Source organism: Camelus ferus, chromosome 2 (genome assembly GCF_009834535.1).
Source record: "Camelus ferus isolate YT-003-E chromosome 2, BCGSAC_Cfer_1.0, whole genome shotgun sequence".
In the NCBI taxonomy this organism is placed as follows: Eukaryota; Metazoa; Chordata; class Mammalia; order Artiodactyla; family Camelidae; genus Camelus; species Camelus ferus.
The window spans coordinates 33,114,932-33,142,808 of NC_045697.1; the positions used below are offsets into that span (position 1 = coordinate 33,114,932).

The 27,877-nt window shown below is 32.4% G+C and overlaps 1 protein-coding gene across 1 annotated transcript in view; it reads right to left on the reverse strand.

The window, feature by feature from the left end:
* The window catches only part of GABRG1 (gamma-aminobutyric acid type A receptor subunit gamma1), a 65,249-nt gene that overhangs the window by 27,048 nt on the left and 10,324 nt on the right, over positions 1-27,877 (reverse strand). Inside the window, exons 2-3 of the mRNA XM_006183377.2 lie at positions 22,443-22,591; positions 7,330-7,397 (exon numbers count right to left, since the gene is read on the reverse strand). Of these exons, the coding sequence (XP_006183439.1) occupies positions 7,330-7,397; positions 22,443-22,591 (217 nt within the window). The remainder of the gene's footprint in view (positions 1-7,329; positions 7,398-22,442; positions 22,592-27,877) is intronic.

The window sequence follows — 27,877 nt, forward strand, 5'->3', positions numbered from 1 at the left end:
ATACATGATCAAAATTGGAAATTAATAAAACTTACAGGAGGTGGAGTTAAAGAGAAATAGAAACAGTTGAGATTATTTTCAGCTATGGGAGGTTAAAAAAGACTTTATGATGGAAGTTGTATTTAAACTGAATTTTAAAGAATATACGAACACTCAGATAATATTGGGGTCAGTCAATAAATGCTGAGACGGGGAGAAGTACAGAGGTAGTAAATCATAGGGCATGATGAGGAAGAAAAAGAACTCAAGCCACATATAATGAAAAATGCTGTGAATTTTCTGTCTGTCAGGGAATGTATGTTCCTCAAATACACAGGATATTCCATATCTGGGAGAGTTTTTGACAGCTGTTATTTAAAACTGACCAATCAATTGTAATATATCAACTTGTATGTAAGGTAGATATAGGACTGGGAAGAGGGAATAAAAGAATATAAATATACAAAACCTCCAAAGAACTTTATAGCTATACCTTTCAAACACAGCTGAATACTAACATTAAAGAGAGAACTTTATCTCTAAAAAGTAAGTTAATTTTGTGGTCCACTCATTGTTACAAGTCCAAATCTTAACACAAAAATGCAATCAGAATTTTCTGACATTATCCATATACTACTAGAATAGCATTCTTTGCACTTTATTGAAGTACTGGCTTCTGATGTTTACCTCGTAGGTTGGATCACATTGTACATATCACAGAGCTGAATGCTTTTACCAGAAAGTCCAAAACCTATCACACAGTTTGCACAGTTTCCATTATAGACATTTGTCATGATTTCCATTACAGCAAAATATCAAAAGTGGAGGCATTTAACAAGTTTTCTCTCCTTTACATTTTAATTATACTGCAGAGTAATTTATGTTAGTCCAAATTCATTGGCATTCTAAAATCTGAACTTTTAATACATTATTTAAAGCCTTTGAGCTGAAAAAAGAAACATAAAAGTAACATACTGAATAAGGGATGGGGCATTGTCTTTAATTGTATATGTAATTTTAAGCAGTTTTCAGACAGTCAACAAAACAAATACTAACACATCAAAAGTGTGTGTTGTAGCAAGAAGTTATGATGTAATCTAAAGAACACTGGTTGGACGGAGTCAGGAAATCATGTCATAGTTCCAGTTCTGTGACCAGCACAATGCTGAGCAGGTTCTTTACTTTCTCTCAGTGGAAAAATGAGGGCACTACACAAGATAATCATTCGGATCTTTCCCTGCTCTAAGACGCGGTGATCATGAGACTATTATTGATCGTGAGGCTGTTACAAAATAATAGAAATGAACTTTTTAAGAAACGTTCTGAGCATAAACAGAAATGAAGGCTAAGATGGGCATGGTGTTGTCCCATGACCCATCCTCATAAAAATACTTCCAATCTATTGGTGTCTTTGTTATTTTCATTTAATCCCACCTAATTCCTGCTAAATTTGTATTTGAAAATGGCTTCAGCCAGTGGCTGCCAAATTGGTTGATGAGACTCTGAAGAGCATTTTCAAAATTCTGATTCTAGCTCCCCATCCCAGATTACTGAATCAGAGCAATAGGGGAGAAAATTGTACTTTTCTTAAATACAGTTTGCATTTATAGGATTTTGGAAAATTTTGACCTAAGATCCTATCCCTTTCTTAAGGCATTTATATCTAATGTTTTCTAGGCGTCTGACTTTAAAAAAATAAAGGTAAGAGAAAAAGAGAGAAGAGAAAGATGCATAGATGAAGAGTTGTACAGAATTCTTCAAACTGAAAAATATAGGCTGTCCTCTCTCTAAATACAAGCTCTCTATATAAACACTATAGGAGAACATGTGTTGATGAGTGTGTATCTTTAAGAGAAGTTTGGTTTTTAACATTCAACTAATAAATATACCTCTACAGAATTTTAGAATGTAATCTTCTAAAACGGTAAAAATATTACCCCTCTGAACTTATCTTAGGCCCTGTTAAATTATCACCATATGTGCTGAACTGTTTTTTCTTAGGTACCCATTGTTTTTCTGTATTTTTATATTAGGAAAGCAATAACATTTGTTACTCTCCTTGCATAAATAAATTTTATATTAAGACGAAACAGCCAAAGCTGTTGCCTAATAACTTTGAGTTCATTATTGAAAAACCTTGGGAGGTACTATATAACTTAAATAATTTGATTTTAAAGAGGTAAAGATGTAGAATCATAAGGTATGTTTGAACCAACTGTAACATTTAACTTCCTATATATGGGGCAAAGGAGCATTCTGGATCAAAGAAGCATAGAGATGAAAATATCACTCATTCATTTATAATTTTGTTCTCTGCTGGTGTTGAATCAAAAAATACCTAAATTCTGTATTATTTTAAGATAAAGCTTGTAAGTGAAGTAGACTTTAGGGTACCCACTCTAAAAATAAATGTTAACATAATATGCAAAAGAAAAGAAATTAAAATTATGGTAGCAAGCTTTAAAATATTGTACAGACCAAACAAATAAACTTAATGCATTTGCTGTTTCATAATTCCTGGCAAGGAGTGACTGTTTCCTATTAATACAGTAAAATGAAAAGAACAAAGGTTACTATGATATATAGAAGCTGTGCTTAGGGCTTTATTTCCTTAAATCTGGAAGCAGGAGGAACAAAAATGAGAGGGTAGGATGGAGAGGAGTGGCGGGGTGGGGGGGAGAAGGAGAGAGAGACAGAGAGAAAGGCAGAGAGATGCAGAGACAGAGAGCAATGGAAAGATGAACGTATTGAACATTAGCTTTGATTGTATGAACCATGTTGAAGAAATGTGCTCCTTGCAAGAAATTCGTGGAGAAAAACATTTTCTCTGATCATCAGCTTTCTCAATATATTGAGAATATTTAAACACAAGTTATTTGTCTAGGGAGTTTATTATAGAAAATGAGTTTGATAAACAAGACAAAGTAAAAAAAAAAAGTCTTAAAAGTCAGTTCTCATCATTCTCAGATAGATGATTTAACTCTACGCCCTCTCCATACGCACACTGGATATTTGACCATTCCCCTTAAATGATGGAAGAAAATGTGGTTATTGGGAAAAATCTCTTATTCCCCTCATTGTATTTCCTTAAATCCTTTATTATATTTCCATATAGTAATGAATAGTGTTTATAATGTTTGTAGTTCCACCCACATTTTTAAGGATTTTTTTTTCTTCTTTAGGGACTAGTTGGGTTTTCCTTTTCTGTTAAAAGGAGTCTAAAACGGAGCATTATGGTGAAATATTTCTATACTAGCCTGAGAGAAAACAACTTGTCTTTTGCTAAATTCACTTAATCCAACTTGTGTCCTGCTCCCCCCTTGCATCCTCTCCAGCAGGCACTCGGTTCCTTTCTAAGCTGTCCTTCTCATAGCTGGTGCCCTCATTCTTCAGTCCCGTCTGCATTGCCAAGACCAGTCACAGTTCCACACTAGAAGAATCTAACCCGCTTCGGAACCATGTTCTAGGACATGTGACCTATGCCTCTGGCAGTTAGAATAATAAAAAGTTAAGTTCTGCAGACATGAATTGGAATCTCATTCTTGAGCAGTTTTTTTATAGCTGTTTCTCTCTCTGGTCTGACACTTTCAAAGTGCCTATATTGATAATCTCTTAATACTGAACTACAGAAGTGTGCACCAGTTCCTATGAGTAAACCCATGTCCAAATTATGCCTGGAATTTTCAATTATAACTGTTTTGTACTTACTCCCCCGTGTTAGATACTCGTAGTATCACTTGGATTCCTAGAGCTTTCATTGATTCTGACTTCATTCAGAGAATTGCTGTAACCCTTGAAGGTCGTACTTGCTACCGGAGGATAACTGCAGTTGTTTAATTATCCTGAGACATTTACTCAAAAGAGTGACATGCATAATTTCCTCAAAACCTAAACAACTAAGAAGTTAAAAAACACTTTAATTCCAGTGTAATAACTTATATTACCATTTCTGCCTTTAGTTTTGATTGTATATTTTTATTCTGTTTACATTTAAATAGTTTAGTGCATGCATAGTTGGACAGCCTCTCCTCAAGTTAGCTATTTTTTTAAATCTTCTATATATTATTCATTTTTCATTTAAATTCTCAAAATAGAAATTATAGGAACAATCTATTCACTGACTAATTTATGCATTCTTTCAACATGCAATTGTTGAATATCCAATTTTTTGATAGTGATACCAGGATTGAAGCTATTAATCTAAATTTGGGTTAAAAAAAAAAAGAAAAACATATCCTATTGGAGAATGATACTGTTTTAGGTCTTATCGGTAATATACAGAGATACTATTTTATGTAGCCAAGCTTAAAAATAAACAGCTATTTTGCACCAAACCAAATTTTGTCTCATTTAAAAAAATAAAACCATTAAACCTATATATTAATTTTGTTCCTTACCAGTAACTTAAGTGTATGCGCAGTTAAGAGGGAAAATAACTTTCTTGCTTAATTACACTAAAGTCTGCTTTCTTGATTACACTCACAGTCAAAACAACTGTGTTCATTTTATAATAACTGAATTCTAATTTTCCTGCATTGTTGTTAAAGTAGTCTTCTATGTAAATGGTTCCTTAATCCCTAATATGACAGTGCTTGTTTTAATAAACACTATCAAATATTCCATAGTTTTTTTTTCTTGTATTTGCTTTAGTATCACCAGTTTTAATCATAATTCACTTAATTAGTTTTCCAAAAAGCTATCACTGTCCAAGGTTACAAGTGTGTAATTGCCCCACTGGGAAAACTCAATCTTTTATACCATGAAACTTTTATGCAGGAAGATCATCTTTAAAGCCTCCTGATAGCCATTCTTGTCAAAGTATTTCTGGAATGCTAATTCAGTCTTTAATCCTACTTCTCTTTATTTTAATGACCACATTTTTGTTTAATAAATTCATTTCAATTGAAAACAAATCCCCAAATAAAAAATATACAATCCAGGAAAATTTAGACTTTTATATGCCCAGAGAGGCTTATCTAAGCATTCGTTATGAACATTAAAATGAACATTTTAAGATTCTTTTAAAGAGAAAATTAACAATTTAGTAAGGCATTACTTTATGAAATCTCATATTTGCATAATGTTAAATTAATGCACACAGCTATATAGAATGTTTTATCATTACAAAAACCAAGTGGCTGTATAGAACTTTTGTTTGGGGTAGATATAATACTAAAACACTCTTGGAAACTTTCTGTTCCCTTGATTTATCTTCATTTTCTTGCCAACTTTGCTGTTTAATTGACTAGCTAAGCTTCATCTTTCAGGTCCTTAAGTGTATGTGTTCCTCAAGGTCTGATATTTGTTTCTTTTTCCTTCTCCCTTTACTTTAAGACTTTTGCTGATTCCTCAGGGATTTAGCTACTTCCTGACAAATGTTTGCTCCAGGCCTTTCTCCTGAGAGTTAGCTTCTATTTTAAGACTCTCAGGTTCAATTTATCCACAGCCAGTTTATATTCATTTGTATAAAGGCAACAAAGATGTCCATTAATGGGGTGGCCAAAATGCTGTCAGTACGGTAATCAATATAGGCAGCTGTGAAAGTTAATGACAATCATGTGAACTTCATATTGAGTAAGAGGAAAACTGAATATGACTGTAACACTATAGGAATAAGCAGACACAGATAATTGTTAGGTATGTAATGATGGTTATTTAAGTATAAAGTGGTTAAAACCTGTAATAAAGAGATAGTTTGACTGTTGTAATAATCAATAAATGAAATGAGGGAGAAAATCATCAATGTGTTAGAGAATCATCTTTGGATGGTGTTATGTTATGAATCGTGTCTTCCCAAAATTTATATGTTGAAGCTCTAATCTCCAATACCTCAGAATGTGAATGTATTTGGAGATAGAGCCTTTAAAGAGACAATTATGTTAAAATGAGGTCCTTAGGGTGTACCCAGATCCAATCTGACTACTGATTTTATAAGAAAGGACAAGATTTGGATACACAAAGAGCACGAGGGATGCACTAGAGAGAGCCCACGTGACAACATAGTGAGAAGGTGCCATCTGCCTACCATAGAGGAAGGACTAAGAAGAAGGCAAAGTTGCTAACTTCTTGATTTGGACTTCTGTCCTTCAGAGCTAGTGACATAAATGTCTGTTCTTTGTTATGGCACCTGAGAGACAGGTGACAAAATGAAAAGAGACGACCATAACACGTGATTGAATCCTTTGAATGGGACCCAGTAGTATGACTCACAGAAATGGGATAAGGGTTTGGAACAGTGCATTTCAAACTACTTTAAATAATGACTGTGGGTTATACTGGAGGTGTTAATTCTATCTTTTAAATAGTAATAAAAACTATTTATGTGTAAGAGATAGAGTATAGATACATACTTTGTCATTTTCCATCCTAAAATACTTTCCCTTGACTTTTTCTCATAGTCTCTCTCTTGCTCATATTTCTCTTATACCCTCTCTCTTCCCTCTCTACCATCATACTCCTCTCATTCTCCTCTAGGTCAGGTTTCTCAAGCTAGGAGTTCATAAAATTAACCTGCATTTTAAAATTAACTGGTAAGAATAATCACTTACTCTCCATCATCTTGAAATCAGCACATGATTGCATATCTATCCCTACACAATGCATATTTCAGGGCTGTGTGACAAGAAGTTGGATATAAGACCAATTCTGAGGATGGAGGAGAGGCATAACGTTTCACAATTCCATTTCATTTCTACTAACAGAGTTATCTAGTACCATGCAACCAACACCAGTGGGCCCAATTTAATCACTTTATCATTGGAATCTCATGTACATCGACAATTTATTTTTAGTTCCTTCTTCTTCATCCTCTTATACTCCTGAGATTTTATAATATCATCTTGTCTTTTCCCACGTCTCTGATTCTTCTGTGTCTCCTTTCTGCACTTCTCTTTCTTCCAGCTGTATTATGTAGGCATTGACCTCATTATACCATCTGATCCTTAGATCTGTGCTCCTCTTAATCTGCATCTCCCTTGGATCTTTTCTTGAGGATTTAAGCTATAATTTAGGTTGCTTGTCTCTCTTCCCTTCCCAATTTAGTTCTATTTCCCATCCTAACTTCTTTCCTGAACTTAAAATCCAAATCATTGCTGGACAGTTCCTGAATGTGCCATTAGCATTTGAGGGCACATATGGCTACGTTCCCTATCTCAGAAAATGCCTCCACCATCTGTAAAGTCATCTCCATACCTTGGAGTCAGCCTGTGCACAAATAATGAACTAATTGAACCTATTGCCCTGAATTCATTCAGAATCAGTTACCAAAATTTTTCACATATTCATTTTACTATTATGATATATACTTCAGAACTCTATGCCTGATAGCTATTTTTAATATTCATTACTCACCATATTTATGGGGTCAACTGGTCCAATGCTGTTTACATAGACATCAGTTTCAATTACCGTAGGCCTCACTGCAAAATATCCGTACAAAAAGAGTCAAAGATATAATTAGATGTTGTGTTAAATAAATATTATTTAAATAATTCTTAATAATTTTAATATTTTACCATTTCATTTTTAAAACATTTCTCATTATGACATGAAGAAACACAGCCTATTATATAAACACAATAACCTTTTCTGTTTAAAAATCAATTATGTAACTAAAAATTACCATTTTTGACTAAAAACATTGCAATGTACAGCCTAAAAATGCTTAAACTGTCTAAATTATCCATTAAAATTAAGAAAGTTAATGCAATTAAAAATTGCTAGATAATTTGCTCTGCAGTAGTCATAGAATTTTAGGATTTGATGGATTTTAGAGCCTAAATATGTTATATAATCTTACTTAGTGCAAATCAGTGGTGCGCCAGTAAATGCTAACAACCTTGCTCTTGGAGACGGAGAAAATAAAGCCTTGATTTGTAGCTTTTGCTGATTTCAGTGTTGTAAATACTCCCACAGTGACTGATTTAAAGATACCAATGTGAAGTCACTGAATGCAGAGTCGGACAATATATAATAAATGGCTATTGTGAGCCATTATAAGCCAGTTCCCGCACACACTAGAACTTGAAGCATGGCTATGATTAAAAGATGAAATGTATGTAAAGCATATACCTCCAGGTCTGATTCTTATGAGGGGCTTAATAAAATTTGTTCACATCTCATTCCTCCCTTGTTAACTATTCCTTTGGGTTGTTGATGGTTGATTCTAGTGAAAGGTGTATTTTTATCTAATACTCAATAGTATGTTGTACAGCCATCACTATGGACTTCATCTGTTTTGCTTTGTACATAATCATTTGTGTTTTCTCAGTCTTCAAATGATAGATACAATATTTTTATATTCTATCAAAATGTGTAACACAGGTCAGCCTTTTAAATGTTCATCAAATGATATGATTAATATACACAGTAGTACATATTTGATTGTGGTTTGGGCTTTCAACCTTTTTCAGGTATTTTTGGCTTCCTATAATGAGATTTACCATAACAATCACAATTTTGACTCAAGATTTTTTGTTTGCTATGAAAAACATTTTCACATAGTTTCTTTTATTCCCTACTTTCCCACCAAATAAGATAAGTTTGTTTATCCATTCAGCAAATAATTGTTGAGGAATGCATGTAGAAGGTTCCAAAAAAAAATTGTGAGAAGAAAATCTACCTTATGTATCGTGGAGATTTATATAGAGATAATGCATATAAGATGAAGCAGAAAAACCATCTTGTACATTGAAAGTTTCTCTACTAAAGTATGTTTCTAGTAATATTTACTCAATAATCCTTTCTAAACTATGTGATTTCCCTTTCTGACCTAGTGTTTACCACTCTTACAATTCAGACACTATGTTAGACCTGGCAGGACAAACCTTCTCCTCTTATGCATAGCTGAGTCTGCCTGTCTGATTCCCGATCCAGTCCCAAGGGATGGGACAAGGCGGTCTTGGTAACTTCTAGTCTGGCAAAGCCTCCAACTGGCAAGCTTCGATGAAAACTTGAGGCATTTTGAAAAATAGTGTCTATATTACTTTAAAACAATGTTTATTTTTAATCTTTGAAATTAAAAAACCCTACACATGGAAAAGCATACGACATTTATATAGTTTGTTTACCCTCCAGAAATTATTTTATTAAATGGCATACATATTTTCTTAGCTAGAAAAATAAATGAGATTTGTTAGAAATAGTTTTAGTATGCAAAACTCTGGACCTATATGATACATGAAAATGTAACTCCATCTACTAGCCAACTGCTAGGTTTCTTAAATAAAAACGGATTCTATGACTTACAGGTTTCACAATTTAACTTAAGCTGAGGACTTCTGAAATCAGTCCCTTTAATCATTTGCCATTTAGTTTGACTAGCTATGAATTGTAGCCAATAAATATCACATAATTAAGCTATTACTAGATTTACAGAGTGGCTTTTATGAAAGCCAATTAATAACAAGACAATAGGTTTATTAGTTTCATTAGCAAGTATATTTATTATCAGTTATAAGCAGTTAAGTGCAATATACCACTCTTATTTGATTAGATTTTTCTTCAGTTCATCTGATAAATCAACAAATACTGAGTGCCTGCTCTTTATTGCATGATTCTGGGGGCTGAACACTTGTCTACACCAAGAACTAAATGATTCCTGAGGTCATTTTTATTTGTAGGTCATAGTTCTCACATTTTACAGTATAGAAAGTTTTAGATATGAGTAACCTACCCTGGTTTCTTGATATTAACATTTCACTAGCTAATAATAAGACAAATATACATGTTACAAAAATATTAACTCTGGCATTAGGGCTTGAACCACATTGAGGTAATTCATGATGAACATAAATCAAGTTCTTCTGGGATAGGACAAAAGGAGGATAACATCAGTGAATCCAACGTAGAACTTTGCTATTTACAGATACAATATCCGATAAGTAATTCAGTATATATATATACTTGCAAACTATGAGTATTTTTAGTTACTTTGTATCTCATTTTATAACTTTGAGATGCTTGTATTTGAGTAGAATAAATCTGAAAGTAAGTTAAATTTTTCAGATTAATTCTGAAACTATAGCTAGTTCTTATATGCTTCAAAATATACAGTAAAGAGAAAAACAACAGAAATCTCTAATTGTTTCTTAATGATGACTTAGTACTACATTTATTAATTTGTACTATGAACAGTACTTATGGATGAAATCACTTAAATATAGTTTTCTTAGTAATTGAGTCAGTACATTCTGGGCTCCATGATTTTCTCAGTCCAAAGTTTGTTCAATTATAGGATTTCAGTGATATTTTAAAAAGGAAAACATCATACTTCAACCCAAAACTAAAAAAAAAAAAATTAAACTTAGAGTAATTTGCTATTCCAAACTCATTAAATGATGGTTAGAGAATGGGTACAGACTATGTTTAATTCATCAACACACAGAGAGATCAAAGATCTCTTTTTTGCGATAGTGTAACAATGACTAAGAAAACCATGTACTGCCACAGCAAATTACATTTTTGATAGACAGAGGGAAGAAATGTAAAGATGAATTATTTTTGCCAGGCTTCTTTCTGTGCTGTAATTTCTAACTACTTTGCTTTAAGTATCTCACTAGAATATAAGTAGATAAACTCCTAGTGGAAATAGAAATAGACATTCCAGGCAACTCAGTAATCCAGAAAATAGGATGTGGAAGGAAAAAGAAAAAAAAATCAGCTTCCAGGTAGCTAAGGCAAAACTGAAGACAGCCAGTTCTAGAGGTGGGTAATCGGTTATCAATTAGAAGCTATAAACTAAAATGAATTTAAAAAATATTTTCTTCATAATAGTTTTTATCTGTACCTCCTTGGATGCTCTGTTCCAATTAATCTAAGATATCTTTAGCATTTTATGTAGCCTTTTGGTCACTTTGGATATTAAAATTAATTTAGGTCAGTCAAAAACTTGAATCCTAGAAAATAAGTTTAATGGTCTTTTCCTATGGCCCCAGAATGGCATAAAAAAGAAATAGCCCCACTGATCTGGGTATGGCAGTTATAACATACAGACTTTGAAAGAACTATGAACGTCTTACTGCCCTAGAATAGACAGTAGAGGATCTCAACCAAAAGGTGTCATGTCTGAGTCCAGAGACTTCTTCCCAGGCCTTACTAACAACAAAGGAATGCCAACTAACACTGGCCATCCCCCTCCCCAGCTGACATAGGACAGACAGACACTTGGATACGTATGAATGAAAAGGGACATGTGGCTAAATAGAAGCGGAAGGCTGTGCTAATACTTCAGCCAGTAGGTACTAACACAGACAGCTAGAAAAGATTCTCACACCAATTCTGGGTAGAAAAGAATGCCTACAAAGATCACTTCAACAATTAAGTTATTTATTTGTTTATGTGTTCATTTGTTTGTTGTAAAATTTCTTTTTTATTGAAGTATAATTGATTTACAATATTATGTTAGTTTCAGGTGTGTAGCATAGTGATCCAGTTATTTTTTTCTGATTATATTCCATTATAGGCTATTATAAGACATCAAATATAATTCCCTATGGCATACAGCAACTCCTTGTTCTTATCTACTTTATGTACGCTAGTTTGTATCTGTTAATTGCAAACTCCTAATTTATCCCTCCCCACCCCTTCTTCTCTTTGGTAACTATAAGTTTTTTTTTTTTTAATTTTGTATATAGAGTCATTTGTATTACTTTTTACATTCTACATATAACTGATATCATACAGTATCTGTCTTGCTCTTTCTGACTTATGTCACTAAGTGTAATATTCTCTTCATTCATGTTAATGCAAATAGCAATGTTTTGTTCTTTTTTATGCCAGAGTAATAGTCCATTATATGTATTATCTGTTGATAGGCATTTGGGTGGTTTCCATGTCTTGGGTACTGTAAATAGTGCTATTATGAACATTGCGGCACATGTATCTTTTCAAATGAGAATTTTTGTTTTTTCCAGATATATGCCAGGGAGTTAAATTGCTGGATCATATGGTAGCTCAATTTTTAGTTTTTTAAGGAATCTTCATACTCTTTTCCATAATGGCTGCACCAGTTTATATTTCCAACAACAGTGTGGGAGGGTTCCCTTTTCTCCACACCCGCTTCAGCATTTATTATTTGTAGACTTTTTGATGACAGCCGTACTGACAACTGTAAGGTGATACCTCATTGTGGTTTTTATTTGCATTTCTCTAGCACTGTGAGCAACTTTTCATGTGCTTATTGGCCATCTGCATAGGGCTTCTGCCCATTTTTTGATTGAATTGTTTCGGGTTTTTTTTTTTTTTTTTTTTTTGATATTGAGTTGTATGAGCTGTTTGTATATTTTGGATAGTAGCCTCTTGTTGCTTGTATCATTTGCAAATATTTTCTCCCATTCCATAGGTTGTCTTTTTATTTTGTTGGTAGTTTTCTTTGTTGTGCAAAAGCTTTTAAGTTTTATTAGGTCTCATTTATCTAGTTTTGCTTTTTTTTCTTTTGCCTTGGGAGACTGATCTAAGAAAATATTGCTATGACTTATGTCTGAGAATGTTTTGCCTATTTCTCTTCTAGGAGTTTTATGGTGCTATGTCTTATATTTAGGTCTTTAAATCATTTTGAGTTTATTTTTGTATATGGTGCAAGAGAGTGTTCTAATTTCACTGATTTACATGTAGCTGTCCAGCTTTCCCAACACCATTTGTTGAAGAAACTTGTCATTTATTATGTATACTCTGAAGTGAACAGATTAAATGCTACTCTGCATAGTGTATATTACTACTTACATTTAAATAGAAATTAACTAAATTAAATTAAAATATATTTGCTTAGTCATACTAACCAAGTGTTCAATAGCCAATAACCAATTTTAAGTATTCAATACTCATAAATACATGACTTATTAATATCTATATATAACATTATATATTGAATATATATATATAAATTTTTTGGAATGTCTTCTTAGGAGAATAAAAAACTGGTCTCATTCTGTAGTTAAACATCTGTTTAGGCAGCAACTTAGCAGCCTGCTGCTGGTCCTTTATCTGATAAGGGGAAAAGCAAGTTAAAGAGGAATGGTGGGATTTAAACAAAAAGCAGCAGTGGAGTATTTGCACATCGACTTTTTAGAATGTCTAGGATATTTTATTTTCTTGTGGGTATAATTTACACCAAAAGAACATAATTGAGCCAGAGGCATCTTACCAGTTTTTTGACCACCAACAGCACATATCTCCAGATTAGACTGTTAATGAAAGGAACTAAGGCAGGTGGAAAATATAGAAAAACATCCAGGTCTCCCATATCAAAGAAGAGAGCAGTATAAAATGCCTATGAACAACAACAACAACAAAATGTTCCTACCCTCCTACCTATAAAAGAGTCATCATTTATATATCTGTCTCTCAATGGACACCAAGGGCCAGCTGGTGTTAGCCCCAAAAGAAGTAAAAACTATCAAGACTCAAGTTTCAACTGCACCCAGTTAAATGGGCCCAGAAAGCATTTCTCATTTCCATTGCATGTTCTCATCACCAAGAACCCAGAAGAATCAAACAGATGTAATAAAAAAAGCAGATCATACCTCCTCCCTTCTTTACCCCAAATCCCTTTCTAGTGGCATTTGTCTACCATGTGTCCTGGGAGAGGGGTAGCTTTGATTCTGTTTGGATATTAAATTTTAGATTTTATCAAACTATTTAAATTATTGAAAGTGTTTGGAAATCTATAAACTCTACCTGAAAAGTTTCTTAAATAATAAAAAAGAAGTTTGGACATAAAGTAATTGAAGCTTTACTAGAATTGCAAAAGCTCTTGATGTTTTTCCCCATTAAGTTTGAAAGTCCTCAGTAGGTTGATTGAATCTGTTTTCATACCATCAATGAAGAGGAAAGATGCTAAGACAAGTTTTGGACAGAAGGAATGCTGACAAATCACCTCAACAATTGTCATTCATTATGTATGAGATGCACAGATAAAAGCTACTATGCCTGGTATAATTATCAAGGGACTTAGGACATATTGTATCTAATCTGTTAAACAAAGTGATGTAATAGATGTATGTAGCATTTGAAAGAACAAATCTTGATCTGAAATAATGCAGTTAAGATGCTAAATTCATGAAGAAGAGCAACTGTCAAAATACCTACCCATGAAATAAAAAAGATTTTACACACTGGGTTCTATTCAGAAAATATTCATTCAGTTAATATTAAGTGAACAGAGTTTATGTTTCAGGCATCGTATTAGCAACTAGGAGTAGAGTGATTTCTGCTTTCTGGGAACTAACATTAATTGAAGGAAAAGAGAGTGTCAAGTAATAATAGTAAAATATGATGAGTGAAATGGAAGTATATGGATTTATACTTCTTCATGTGATAAGTAACTGGTATCAAATTAACCATCTCAATAAAAACAACTATAAGTTTATTTAAATAAAACTATAAATTAATTTAATGTAAAAATGGAGACCATTGAAGGAATCACATTGCAGCTAAGACAGTCAGGATTTGATGCAACAATTTCCTGGGAAAAATAAAAATTGCAGTGATGTGAGTTCTACACTATTCTTTGGCCACTTCTTCCCCTTGGTGCATTTGTTGTTTCACTGCACAGAAATAGTGTCTAAACAAAGCAAAGTGGCTTAGAGCTTGTACCTTTCTCATTGGACTGAAGGGACAAAAATTGGAGTGAATGTCTATCAAGACAACTAGGACTTCCCTGGGACAAAGGAAAACACAGGAAATTAAACCAGACACTCTACAGGCAGCTTGCCCTTAAGGCATTTACTAATTCTTAAATTGTGTATTTACATCGTGCAATACTGAGAAAACAAATATAAATCAGCTACTGAACTCTAAAGTAATATGTGAGGATTTCAGCTATTTCAGGGATGTCTGGGGCCAGCAGGGAGGGGAATTCCTGGTTCAAATCTTAGGTTATCAGTTGAGACATTTCAAATGGCTATGCCCCAGGAGAAAGGAAAGTTTTACGAAAGGAAATACACCAATTTTGGCCAAATGAAGTTTGTATTCCTTAACTCATCCTGACTCCTCAAACAAAATTAAATCCTCTCTGGAGGAAAATAACATCGTCTGGAATCTCCATTATTTTTAATATGTTCAATAAAAAATTAAGTCAATTCCATGAAACAGAAGCAAATCACCTTTAACCAAGAGATAAAATGAAAAATAAAAAGTTTTGAAAGTCACACATGTGATCAAGATATTGTGGTTATCAAAGACTTTAAAATAACTGTGATTAATACATATGAGAAAATAGATGAAAAGACAGCAAATTTGATAAAATACCTGAAATTTCTCTAAAAATCAGATATAAACACTACAAGTGAGAATTATTAAATCAGAAAAAGTCAATAATAAAGAACAGACTGAAACACAAAGTAGGAAATAATGAAAATAAAATAAAAGTGTTTGAGGCAATGGAGATCGAGAAAATGTCAAACATATCTGCAATGGAGTCACAAAGAAATTGAGAGATTCAAGAAGCCCTGTGAATCCTCATCAAACGTACATCAAAAACAAAACACAAAAGTCTAGGGATATTATATAAAACTGCAGAAAACTAAAGACAAAAAAAAAAAAAAAACTAAAAATAGCCAGAGATAAAAGATATTTTACCTTTAGAAGAGCAACATTAATGTTTAAAAGTGATTTTCAACAGAAATAATAGAAGCAAGAAGATGGTATGATGTTTATTTATAGTTTAGAAAGGCAGTAACAGCCATCTTGGGTTTCTGTATCCATTGAAAATATCATTCAAAAATGAGGGCAGCACGAAGAATATTTTCATTTAAGGACTGGAATAACTTACTGCCAGGAGACTTTCACCAAAAGAAAACTCCAGGACATATGTTTCTAAATGGAAACACAACATTGAAAAAAGGAAAGAATATCAGATAGGGTAATTTTTTGGTAAAAGTGAATTGTTGAGTATTCTAAAATCATAATAATAGTGTCTTTTGGAATTTCAAAATATATAATGAAAATATGTGACTATAATTGCAAAAAAGATGACTAGAGTTTATGTAGTAAATGGCTTATAAGGTCCTCAAATTGGAATAAATTTATTCCTGTATGATTAAATCTAATAAAGAATGCATATTTTAATCACTAAAAGTGATAAATGATTATATATATATGTATAAGATAATGTAAAGAGCAAATGAAATCATAACTAATTGATGAATCCAAAAGAGGGAAAGAATAGAGGAAAAATAAAATTTGTATAAAATGGATTAAGCAGATTAGAGAAACGGAAAACAAATATAAAAGCAATAGATTTAAAATATATATACAATAACTATCTAAAGTATGTCTGTACTAACCACTCCACTGAAAGTAAAAAGACTGTCAGACTTAATTATATGAAACAGAAACCAAATATGAAACTTCTCTTCAACAGAAAGGTATAACAGTCCTATATTTGTATGTACCTAAAACAGTCTCAATTTGTACAAACCAAAAACTGACTGGACTTTTAAAAAATAGACAAATTGATAGTCATAAGATTTTTAACATAGCTCTTTCAACAAATATGTAGATTATTTAAGTTCCAAGAATAATACACTTGATTGTCTTTGAAGGATAACTGATCTACAAGACTATGTTAGTTCTTGTTACAGCACATAGTAATTTGATATTTCTATATATTTCAAAATGATCACTATGATAAGTCTAGTTACAATATGTCACCATGCAAAGATATTACATAGTTATTGACTGTATTCCCTACCCTGTACATTTCCTACCCTGATGTTTATTTTGCAACTGAAGTTTGTACCTCTTAATCTTCCTCACCTGTTTCTTTCCTCTTTCTACTTCCCTCCCATCTGGCAACTGCCTGTTTGTCCTCTGTATCTACAACTCTGTGTCTGTTTTGTTATGCTTGTTCATTTGTTTTGTTGTTTAGATTTTATACATAAGTGAAATCATACAGTACTTTCTTTCTCTGTCTTATTTCACTTAGCACAATACCCTGTAAGTCCATCCATGTTTTCGCAAATGGCAAGATTACATTCTTTTTTATGGCTGTATTTCTCTGTATATCTACATCACATCTTCTTTATCCATTCAACTATTGATGAACACTTGGGTTGTTTCTCTAGCTTAGCTATTGTAAATAAATGCTGCAATGAACACAGAAGCATATACCTTTTCAAATTAGTGTTTTTGTTTTTTCTGGATAAAATACCCAGGACAGGGCTGCTGGATCATTGGTAGTTTGATTTTTAATTTTTTGAGTAATCTCCATACTGTTTTCCATAATGGCCACATCAATTTACATTACCATCAACAGTGCACGAGTGTTCCCTTTTCTACACGTTCTCATTAACACTTGTTATTTTGTTGCCTTTTGATAATAGCCATTATTAACAGGTGTGGGGTGATATTGCATTATGGTTTTGATTTGCATTTCCCTGATGATTAGTGATATCGAGTACCTTTTCATGTTCCTGTTGATCTTCTATAGGACTTTTTTGGAAAATGGCTATTCAGATCCTGTGCCCATTTTTTAATCAGTTGTTTGCTTTTCTGATGTTGAGTTGTATAAGTTCTTTGTATATTTTGGATATTAAGCCCTTATCAGATATATCACTTTCAAATACTTCAAAACAAGTAGAACAAACAAATTAATGCAAAAGGGATTGGATTTGTGATTACCAGAAGTGAAGGTGTTGGGGAGAAGGGAATTGGATGAAGGCAGCTGGAAGGTACAAACTCCCAATTATAAGATAAAAAAGTATTGATATTACAAAACTCAACATAATAAATGTAATTAACACTGCTGGATATTATATATGAAAGTCATTAAGATAGTAAATTCTAAGAGTTCTCATCATAAGAAAATAACTTTTTTTTTGCATTTCTTCAATATTGTATCTATCTGAGCTGATGGATATTCACTAAACTTATTGAGATAATCAGTTCATGATGTAGTGAATCAAATCATCCTGCTATACACTTGCTCTGTGTGTCAATTATATCTCAATAAAACTGGAAGAAAAAATATTAATACATTAACATGAATTAAATTCCACACTTTACTCAGAAAAAAATAGTGTATATATATTTTTAATCCTAAGAGGGTACTTTGAAGACTTCTTTGCAAATAAACTTGAAAACCTAGATAAAAATGATCTTTTTTCCTATGGAAATACAGATTACCAAAATTCACCCTGTTAGAACAGAAAGCACTAACAAACCAATTTCCATAAGAAAAGAAAGTGATTAACTATTTCCAAAAAGCATGAGACCTGTATGAATTTCTAATGGAATTCTACCAAACTTTCGAAAGTCAGCTGATGCTAACACCTGGATAAAGTGCTAGGCCTCTGAGAATGAAGGAAAACTCCCTTTCATGAAACAAATATAAAGAAGAATAGCTTAAAAAGATAAAGACAGGACTCAAAACTAAAATGGAAGACAGATATTTATAAATACCAATGCAAAATACTAAATAATATATTAGCAAGTAGAATCCAACACCTCATTAAGTATATAATAGATCATGTCAAGAGGGCTTTAGTCCAGGATGCAAATTGTTTCAATTAATATTATATACCACATTAATAGATTTAAGGAGGATAAAACTCATAATTACTTCCAGAAATGTTGAAAAAGCCTTTGATAAATTTCAGCACTAAATCCTAAGTTAAAAACAAAATCACGCAAATTGATGGATAATTTCTTAATGTGAATATGCATATGAAGAAACACTAGAGTCATTTCCATAAGAACTTGAACAAGGCAAAGTTACCCATTATCTTCACTATTATTCATTATTATCATAGACATACTAGATACTATGATCCAATGCTTTTAGACTAGAGACATCAATTAGTTGCATATGAATTGGTAAAGAAAAAATAAAATACATTTTTGTGTGTGGTATGATAGCGTATTCTGTAAACAATGCTTAAACTAATATAAAATCAGTAAAGTAACAGGAAGATAGTAAGATATAAAATGAGCATTCATAAATCAGTAGTATCCATATATGAAAACAATAATCAGAGAACTTGATGGTTAAGAAAACACAATTTACAGCAGAAAAAAATAAATACTTAGGATTCAGTTTAAAAACTGTAAAAAAATAAATCTTTGAGTAAGTCTTTAAGATATTCCTGAGAGACACAAAATAAACATGAAGAATTGGAAAGACAACCCATGTTCCCATGTTGGATGACTCAATGTTATACAGACGTTAGTTTTCCCAAAGTTAATTTACAAATTTTACACAATACAAATAAAAATACCAACAAGTCTTTTTTAGTGGTAATTAAATTTGTTGATAATAAAGCTCATCATGTTTTTTTAAATTTTTAAATTTATTTTTAACTTTTTCATTTTTCATTGTCTTTTTCTTTTTTTTCTTCTTTGTCTCTCTCTCTCTTTTTTTTTAAGACATACAATAGCCAGAAAAACTGAAAAGGGAAAACAAAACAAAATGAAAATATGAGGTTGGACTAGTTTTATAATGCATTAATACTAAATGTTTTAGTTTCAATATACTGTTGAATCTCTACTATTAATATAGTGTGGTGGCAAGATAAGCGAATGGAATAGAAAGGTCATAAATAACCAAAGTATATAAGGAAATGTAATGTATGATAAAGTCAACATCTAAAATAATGGAAGCAAAGATTGACTTTTTAATAAATCATGCTGAGTCAACAGAAAAGCCATTTGAAAAAGATAAAAATTAGACTCATACTTTATACCATATGTAGGAAGAAAGTTTCAGTGCATTAGGGAATTAAATATACAAAATAAAACCATACAAATACTAAAAGTAAGTGTGAATGAATTCTACTCAAAGTGGAATATAACCAGTAACACTCGAACCAATGTTCAAAAAATGGGTAACATAATCACACTGAATGGGGAAAGGGAAGAAAAAAACCTAACCTGAGTAACTTTAGGAAATAGTATTTTGCTTACTACTCTAAAGATAAAGACAAAAATAATTGTACATGAATACTTTATTCCAGTTAATTTTTCATAGATAATGTGTTAAAATTGAGAACTACTTTATGTATTTACTGGAATTTAACAAATAAGAAAATATACTATGGGTAAATGAGCCAGGTGTCTCACTGGTGGAAAAAGAAGTTACAAATAAGGAAAAGGGAAAGTTAGAATGAACCCCATTGTCTTTGGATTGGAATCAGGGCTACTGGTATATAAATATGGACTTGTGATTTATAATACATGTACAAAAGGATAGACACAGAAATATAGGTGCCAGTATAGGTAGAACATATATTTTCTCCTTCTGCCCACTGAGAGGGTCAAGAAGCAATGACACCCAATATTAATGAACACACCTAGTGCCCAGAGCTTGATTTCTGAATACAAATCTACAAAAAAAGAGGAACCAGGGTTCCTTGGGGAAATGGTGAATTCCATTGCTGGATCAAGATGAGCCTGAAATATCTTTCATGCTGGAAATTTAGGACACACTCAGAAAATGATGAAAACATGTGAAGGGACAGAGAAGTCAAATCATAGGATGTACCAGTGGCCAAATTTATTCTGAGCAATAAAATAAATAATGATAGTAAAGGATTGTAAACTATAAAATAAAACATGTATCTAGAGGTCTACGCAAAATAGACAAAGTGAATAGATAAATACTTGGACAAGTCATAGCTCCTCCTGATAGTAGTATTACAGTTAATTTATGTAGAGGGAATGATGACAATATTGAGTTACCATGTGGCAAACAGCACACAGTAATACTCTTTCAGGTAAGAATCATTGATGGAGACTAGTTGAATGGGCAAAAGTGTGCTGAGAAATACTTGCATAGCTTCTACCAGGACAGTATCTCCTCATTGCCTATTTATTAATCAAAAAAGGAAAGATAATAACTTCACAGTGGACAAACCTGGAAGAAAATCACACTAAACCAAAGTTAACATCACCAGCAATAAAATATATAAACATCACATACCTCCTCATACATTACACTGAAAGCACAAAGTGTCACTTTTGTGGTATTCTTGGTAAATGTATGTGAATGCAGCCCAGTAAGGAAAATATGAAACAAACTAAGGGTTGTTCCACCGGACAGTGCATTTTAAAAGTACCATGTTCAATAAACAAACAGATAAAGCTGAGAACTACACCAAATTGGAGGAGAGTATGGAGACATGAGGACAAAATGCAATGCGTGATCTTGGTTAGAGTTCTTAACCAGAAGAAAAGGACATTAGTGATGTATCTGCCATAATTTGAATAAGGTCTATATATTAGTTAATAGTATTGTATCAATATTAATGTATTGATTTACCTAACAGTTCTATTATTATGTAAAATGTCAACATTATGGTTGAAAGGTTTATGAAAATTCCATGTATAGACATAATTTTACTAAATCTAAATTTTATTTTGAAATTAAATAATTAAGCAGTATAGGAAAATGATATTAAATGCAAGAAAAATAGATTAATATAATGAATGAAATAGTGTAAAATAATAAAATTTAGGAAAACTTTCAATAAAAAATTTGACAAAGTCAAAATTTGATTTTATGACAAACTAAGAAAAATGTTAAAGTCCTTTAAGTTTTATTCATAAATGAAAGAATAGATTACTAATAGCAGGAATGGCAAAGGGGAAAAAACCCTCAGATCCTAAGGGTGATTAAAAAAATCACAAAAGGTACTATGAAATAATTTAGCACTAATAAATTTGAAAATTTCAATTCTTTCATAATAACCCAAAACTGACTATTAAAGTAATTGTAATGTTAAAAAAATTTTCCCCAAACGCAAACTCTAGGCCAAAGTGACTTCACCAAATAATTCTTCCAAATATTTAAGGAAGAAATAGTATCCATTTTAGATAACACTTTCAGAGATGAGAAGAAAGGGAAAACATAATTCATTTGTATATGCTAGCATTATCTTGATTCCAAAACTGAAAAAGACATTACAGAAAGTTAAGTAACTGGCTAATGCCCATTACAAATATAGATGTAAAATTCCAAAACAAAATATTATCAAATTGAATCTAGTGATACTTTAAAAATATTACCATGTCACAACCAAGTTACATTTAGTACAGAAATGCAAACTTGGTTTAAGTTTTAAAAAATCAGTCAAAGTTAGTTATAGAACAAACAATAAGTAGACTAAAGGGCAAGATATAATCAATATAATTGTTTCAATAGATGCACAGAAATCATCTGAAACATTGGGGAGCTAAAAAGAACCCTAGCAAAATAAGAAGAGAAAGAAACTACAAAGAGAATCTTAAAAAAAAAAAAAGAGAGAGAGAATGCCTACAGCAAACATCATAATTAACAGTGAAATATAGATTGCTTTCCCCAGTATCAGAAACAAACCAGGACTATCAACATTGATCTCTGTCTTAGTGCAACATGTCATTAAAAAGACATGTAATTTTGAAAATGGATAAAATATCATTATTTGCAAAGTAACATCAGTAAATGTGGCTTTCATAGTCACCAAAATGCCAGAAGGGTTCCTCAGACTTACCTCCTATATCTGGGCGAAGTTTATTGTCATAGCCTTGAAGCAATGAGTTGAGAATTTGTGTTATATCTCCTTCATGAATCTTTGGTGCCAAGACCCAAGTTTTGTTGACTGTTAAATCCTCATCATCTTCATCATCTGCTTTATCAACACTAAAGAATTCAAAGAAAAATTTGTTTGATAGAAAGTTCAACCAAAGAATGTATCTAAAAAATAGTTTAAGATTATTATAATTGTATAAGGGAGTAATAAGAGGGAAAAAGTATTAGAAATATTTCAAGTTCAGTAAGATGAACACATTCATCATATGAGCTGTTATGATATAATAATATTCAAAAATGAAGAATTTGTTGAAAGGAAAAGTAATATAATATTAATATGATAAAATAAATGTTAGCCACCCCTACAATAGTCATTAAAGGCCAGAGAGATTATGCACTGATAATGTTAGTGGCACTAGGTTTGAGCAGTACACAACCTGCACAACATGTGTAATGACTCTAAACCATCACACTCAAAAGTAAAAATTAAAAGATAAATAAATACAAGAAATGTTGCAATAATCAGTCTGGTAAAATGTATTTTAAAATGCATGTGTAGAAAAGAAGACTTAAGGAAAGATAAGTGAAGCAGGATTTGAAGAAAAGAGGAAGAGTTGTTGAACACATCTATGTTTCTTCCTTTTAAGTCAGAAGAACTCAGACATCTATTCCAAGAACTTTGTCAAAGAGTATCTTATTATCAAATCATGAGTGGATGGACAACTCAATCTCTGTGCTCTCAAGAGAATAATTATCACATTTTAGGACTAGAAATTAGACTCAAATAACCCACTGCCTTTATTTTGTAAATGAGAAAACTGAAGTCAATAAGGAACTAACCAAAGCACAAACTTACTTATGTGCAAAACTAAGAATCAGATTCTGATCCTCCAGCTAACTCTTCCTGCTACACCTGTGTGTTTAACAAGCTTAACTTATGAAGTGTGGTAGAAACATGCAGTAATATAGATATTCATCTACAATTCATCAAAAGTAGCAAACTACTCCTCTCTTTACTACCCATAAGCAACCCCATCTTTATTTGAATGACATCATCCTAGACTTCACACAGCCAGCTTTACTAAATCTTAGTCCTTCAGTGGAAAAATATATATAAATTTTTGTGTTGGTAAAATCGGGTAAATCTATGTATATTATTTATTTACATATATTTCAGAGATGGGCTTCCCTCCAACAGAAGATATCCAAGTTTATCTCATTAACCTTAACTGATATTTCTACACTATTCACTCAGATCTCTTTTACTTTGGACCTAAGTGTCTTACCTAATGCAGCCTTCCCCTCCTTTATTCTTTTAAATTCTTTTCCAGTTTGATTGAGATTTAATTGGCATATAACATTGTATATATGTTCAAGGTGTGCAACACAATGATTTGATACATGTATACATAGCAAAATGATTATCACAGTAAGCTTAGTTAACGTCCACCTTCTTTATCCTTTTGAAGAGTATAAATTAAAATTGTAAATTAAAGCTTAACTTTTAAAGTATTTTTACCTCATTTCGTCTTCACAATAATTGTATTGATAGTTATTATTAAAGCATAATTGAGTGCATTAGTCTTCTCAGTATTTCTCCTCTTCCTCCTGTTAGAGAATTATACTTTTCACCCCATGGACTTCTCACTTGGTCATGTGACCTGAAATACTCCTTTCTGCAAGAGGATTATACATCCCTCCTAAACTCTGGTTTGGCGTGCATTTGCTTTGGCTAATGGAATATATGTAACATGCATCACTACGAAACAGAAGATTTATTGTCAGTGAGTGAGTCACCATATCCCACTTCTCCTGCCAGAAGACCAGCCATACTCAGAGGCTACCACTCCACTACTTCACTTCCAGAGCGAAGGCAACATGAACAGAGACACCACTGACCTACAATGGACACATAGCCTAAGCAAAAACACTCGGTGTTGTAAGCCACTGAGACTTGGGGGTAGTTTGTTACCACAGTGTGCACATTTTATCCCTATATGAATTCCTGGGGTACATTCAGTTAACAGATTTTTAATGAAGTACTTACTCATTTATATTAATTGTTTTACTGTATTTAACTTCAAAACGAATATACTATTGAAATATAGTAATATAATTTCCTTCAAATAACTCCTTCTTTTCTCTCAATAAAATGTATACATAAGTACATACATACATTCATTTATAAACTAAAGCATTTAAAGTATTGAAGTATTAAGAATCCCTGCTGGTGTGTCCTTCAGGAATATTTTACTTAATTAGAATTGCTGAGATATTGTCAACAACCAAAATTTTAGGTCATCTATTTAGCTTTAAATCCCAGTTTTATAGAATAAAACATCTGATGGATAGAGGCAGAATACTGCACATATAAGAACTTGGTTTTTCTTTGAAATATGATTGTAGTCAAATAGAAGTTCCCAGAAAAAATAAAAGCTTTTCTTATTTTTTAATGTAGCAACAACTTGGTAATCCAAAAAGCCCATGCTCATAGTGATTTACATTACCCTTTTCCCAGCTGGCTCAGAGCTAATATGAAAATTGACCTCAGTGATATTACAAAGCTTACGTTCCTCCTTCTGGGTAATAACAGAAAGGAAATTTTATTATAGGTAACATTTCTACATTTTTCTCCACACTTTCTAAATTACCTTCAGTAGTTATCATATTGGTATTATATATCGCTTGTCATGATTTAAAAATTTAGTATGTCATATAGCGTATGATGTCTCACTGTGTTTCACAGGCTAGAAGATTTGGTAACATTTATATATGCTGAGTGAACACTCATTTCGGGAAAAAATGTATCATTTTCTTTTTCTTTTTTAATTGAAATATAGTCAGTTTACAATGTGTCAATTTCTGATGTACAGCACATTGCTTCAGTCATACATGAATATACATATATTAATTTCCATATTCTTTTTCACCATAAGCTACTACAAGATATCAAATATGGTTCCCTGTGCTATACAGTATAAACTTGTGTATCTATCATATATACCATATTTTCTTAGATAATGCTCTGGAAATTTCTGGACTCATTCTCAAGCACTTCTTTCAAATAATCTGAATAAGTATAATTTTATCATTACTGGAAATACATAGACTCCTCAGTGTATAATTTCACTAATTGTTTATTTTACTGATGTATGCTTTTTATTGTTGTTATCAGCTGTTGAGTGCCTAGAATGCACCATTAAGTTCCTGCCATGTTTCAGGAACGGTGTGACAGCTTTTTTCTGTATTGTCATGTCATTTGATCCACAGTAATCTGATGAAATAAATATGACTATTCCTATCTTACAGAAGAGAAAAAATAGATTTATAGGGTCTCTAGGATCCACACTATTAAGTAATAGAGCCAGGATTTAAAATAAGGTTGACTTAGTTTAGAGACTCATTTTCTTTTTTTTGAGGTTTCCATAGTATCATTTTATCTTTATTAAACAATCCAGAGTGGTTGGATTTTGAGTTTTCTAATTTATAAGAATACAGCAACACTTCTGATAAGTAAGTAGTAGGGGCATAGGTTGGAAGCTTAGTCTCTGCTTTTGAGTTTTAAGTTAGAACAATAATCTTAAGGAATCACACACACGCTCTCTCTGATGAAAAAGATTTTCTAATGTCTGTGCTCAAACTTCAGTCCAATGCTTTAATTCATTTATAGAAGAAATACCGTGTACGACAAATGTGCTAATTGCTGAAAACAAAGAGACAAAGAAAATTGCATTCCTGATCTGGATGATTTTATTTTCTAATAAAAGAGAAAACTATTCGTGTGATACAGAAAACCATCATGTGCAAAGATGCTTATCACAGTGTTATCTATAATAGCACAAATTTTAAACAATAAGAGTATTTTAAGCAAATTGTGCTGCATCCATATGACATAATGGATGCATCCATCCAGTTGGTGATTGTGAAGAGTCTATAAAATATGAAATTATTTTCATAATGTAATGTTATATAAAAAAACCACACATAACAATTGGCTTTTATAAAAACCTAGGTATAAAACGACTAAAGATTTAACAGGAAAGCAGCATAATGAATATAATAAGTATTCTATGCTAGTAGAGCTATAAAAAGTTTAATTTTTTTCTGTATATTAATTGTATACTATAACTTCTGCATAATTTTGTAATGTAAGTACATGAAAAGGAGTTAATCTGACAATAATTTCTATCTAGAAATGAACTACTTCTTCCTACACACCAGATAGTGCCCTGAAATAAATTTCTAATTATACAAAATAAGTAATTCAGTAGAGCCTTTTATAGAGAAAGGCAGGGCTTTCTACTCTGCCAAGAAAACAAAAGTGGCAGCCCTAAAAAGTTGCCACTCTGTTCTCCCAGGGAGGGAACGTGGTTGACTGACAGCCCAGCTGCTGGCCCTCGGGACCAGCCCTGTGTCTGCACCAGATCCAAGCTCCCCCAGGCTGCTTTCAGGCAGTAACTGAATATTGTTGCAATGCTAGTGCTGATCCACTCCTGCAGGGCTAGGGCCTCCTCTAAAGGTCAGCTTGTGTTGGATGACTCCCACTTGCCTGGCCAAAATCTGTTTTGAACTCTATAGCCTGAGACTCTTTTGACCCAAATTTCTTCTTTCCCCTGTACTTTCACAGGGGGTCAGACCTCCATCATTATCTGAAGGCTCTCTCTGTTTGCTTCCATCTCCACTCCTGTCCCTTGCACAGGCATTTTTCTCAAATATCTCTTAAATGTCTAATCCCATCTTGGCATCCGCCTCTCTGAGGCCTTTGCTCTCACAGTCTTTAATTGACACTTGCAAATTTTTACTAAAGAAGGTTTTCGAGTCATCCATGTCAGTGTTGGTTTTTTGCCTTACTAAGCTATTTATACTTTTACAAATCTATCTGATTACATAATAAATTATTATAAGCAAAAAAGTACTTTAATGAGTGTATTGCTCTTCTTAATATAGTAAGCAAAAGTTTTAAACTGATGATAACTAAGAGACAGGTCAAGTAAAGACAAGGCATGCTAAGTCATAGAATTATGGAAAAGAATTCATCTTTACAGCTAGAAAAAAATAATCTATGTCTATATCAAGTCAGTCAATATAAACTATTTTTCGTATGTAAGGTAAACATTCATCCAGATTGTCCCAGAACGATCTTGATTTATGCCTGTTGTCTTGGAATAACTCACCCCCTCTTTCACTCACAAATAACTTAATTTGGGTGATAAATTGTATAGCTGTACCCTGTATATAGTTCATTTAAAGTATCATATAAAGACTGCAAATGTTAATGTCCAGGTTTTGACCCTTGGGGAAGATGCCCACTAAACTGTTAGGACAGTGCAGATGGAACTTCAAAGCCAGGCCTCAACAATGATCTGTTGCTCATGACAAATCAGTGTTTATAAGTAA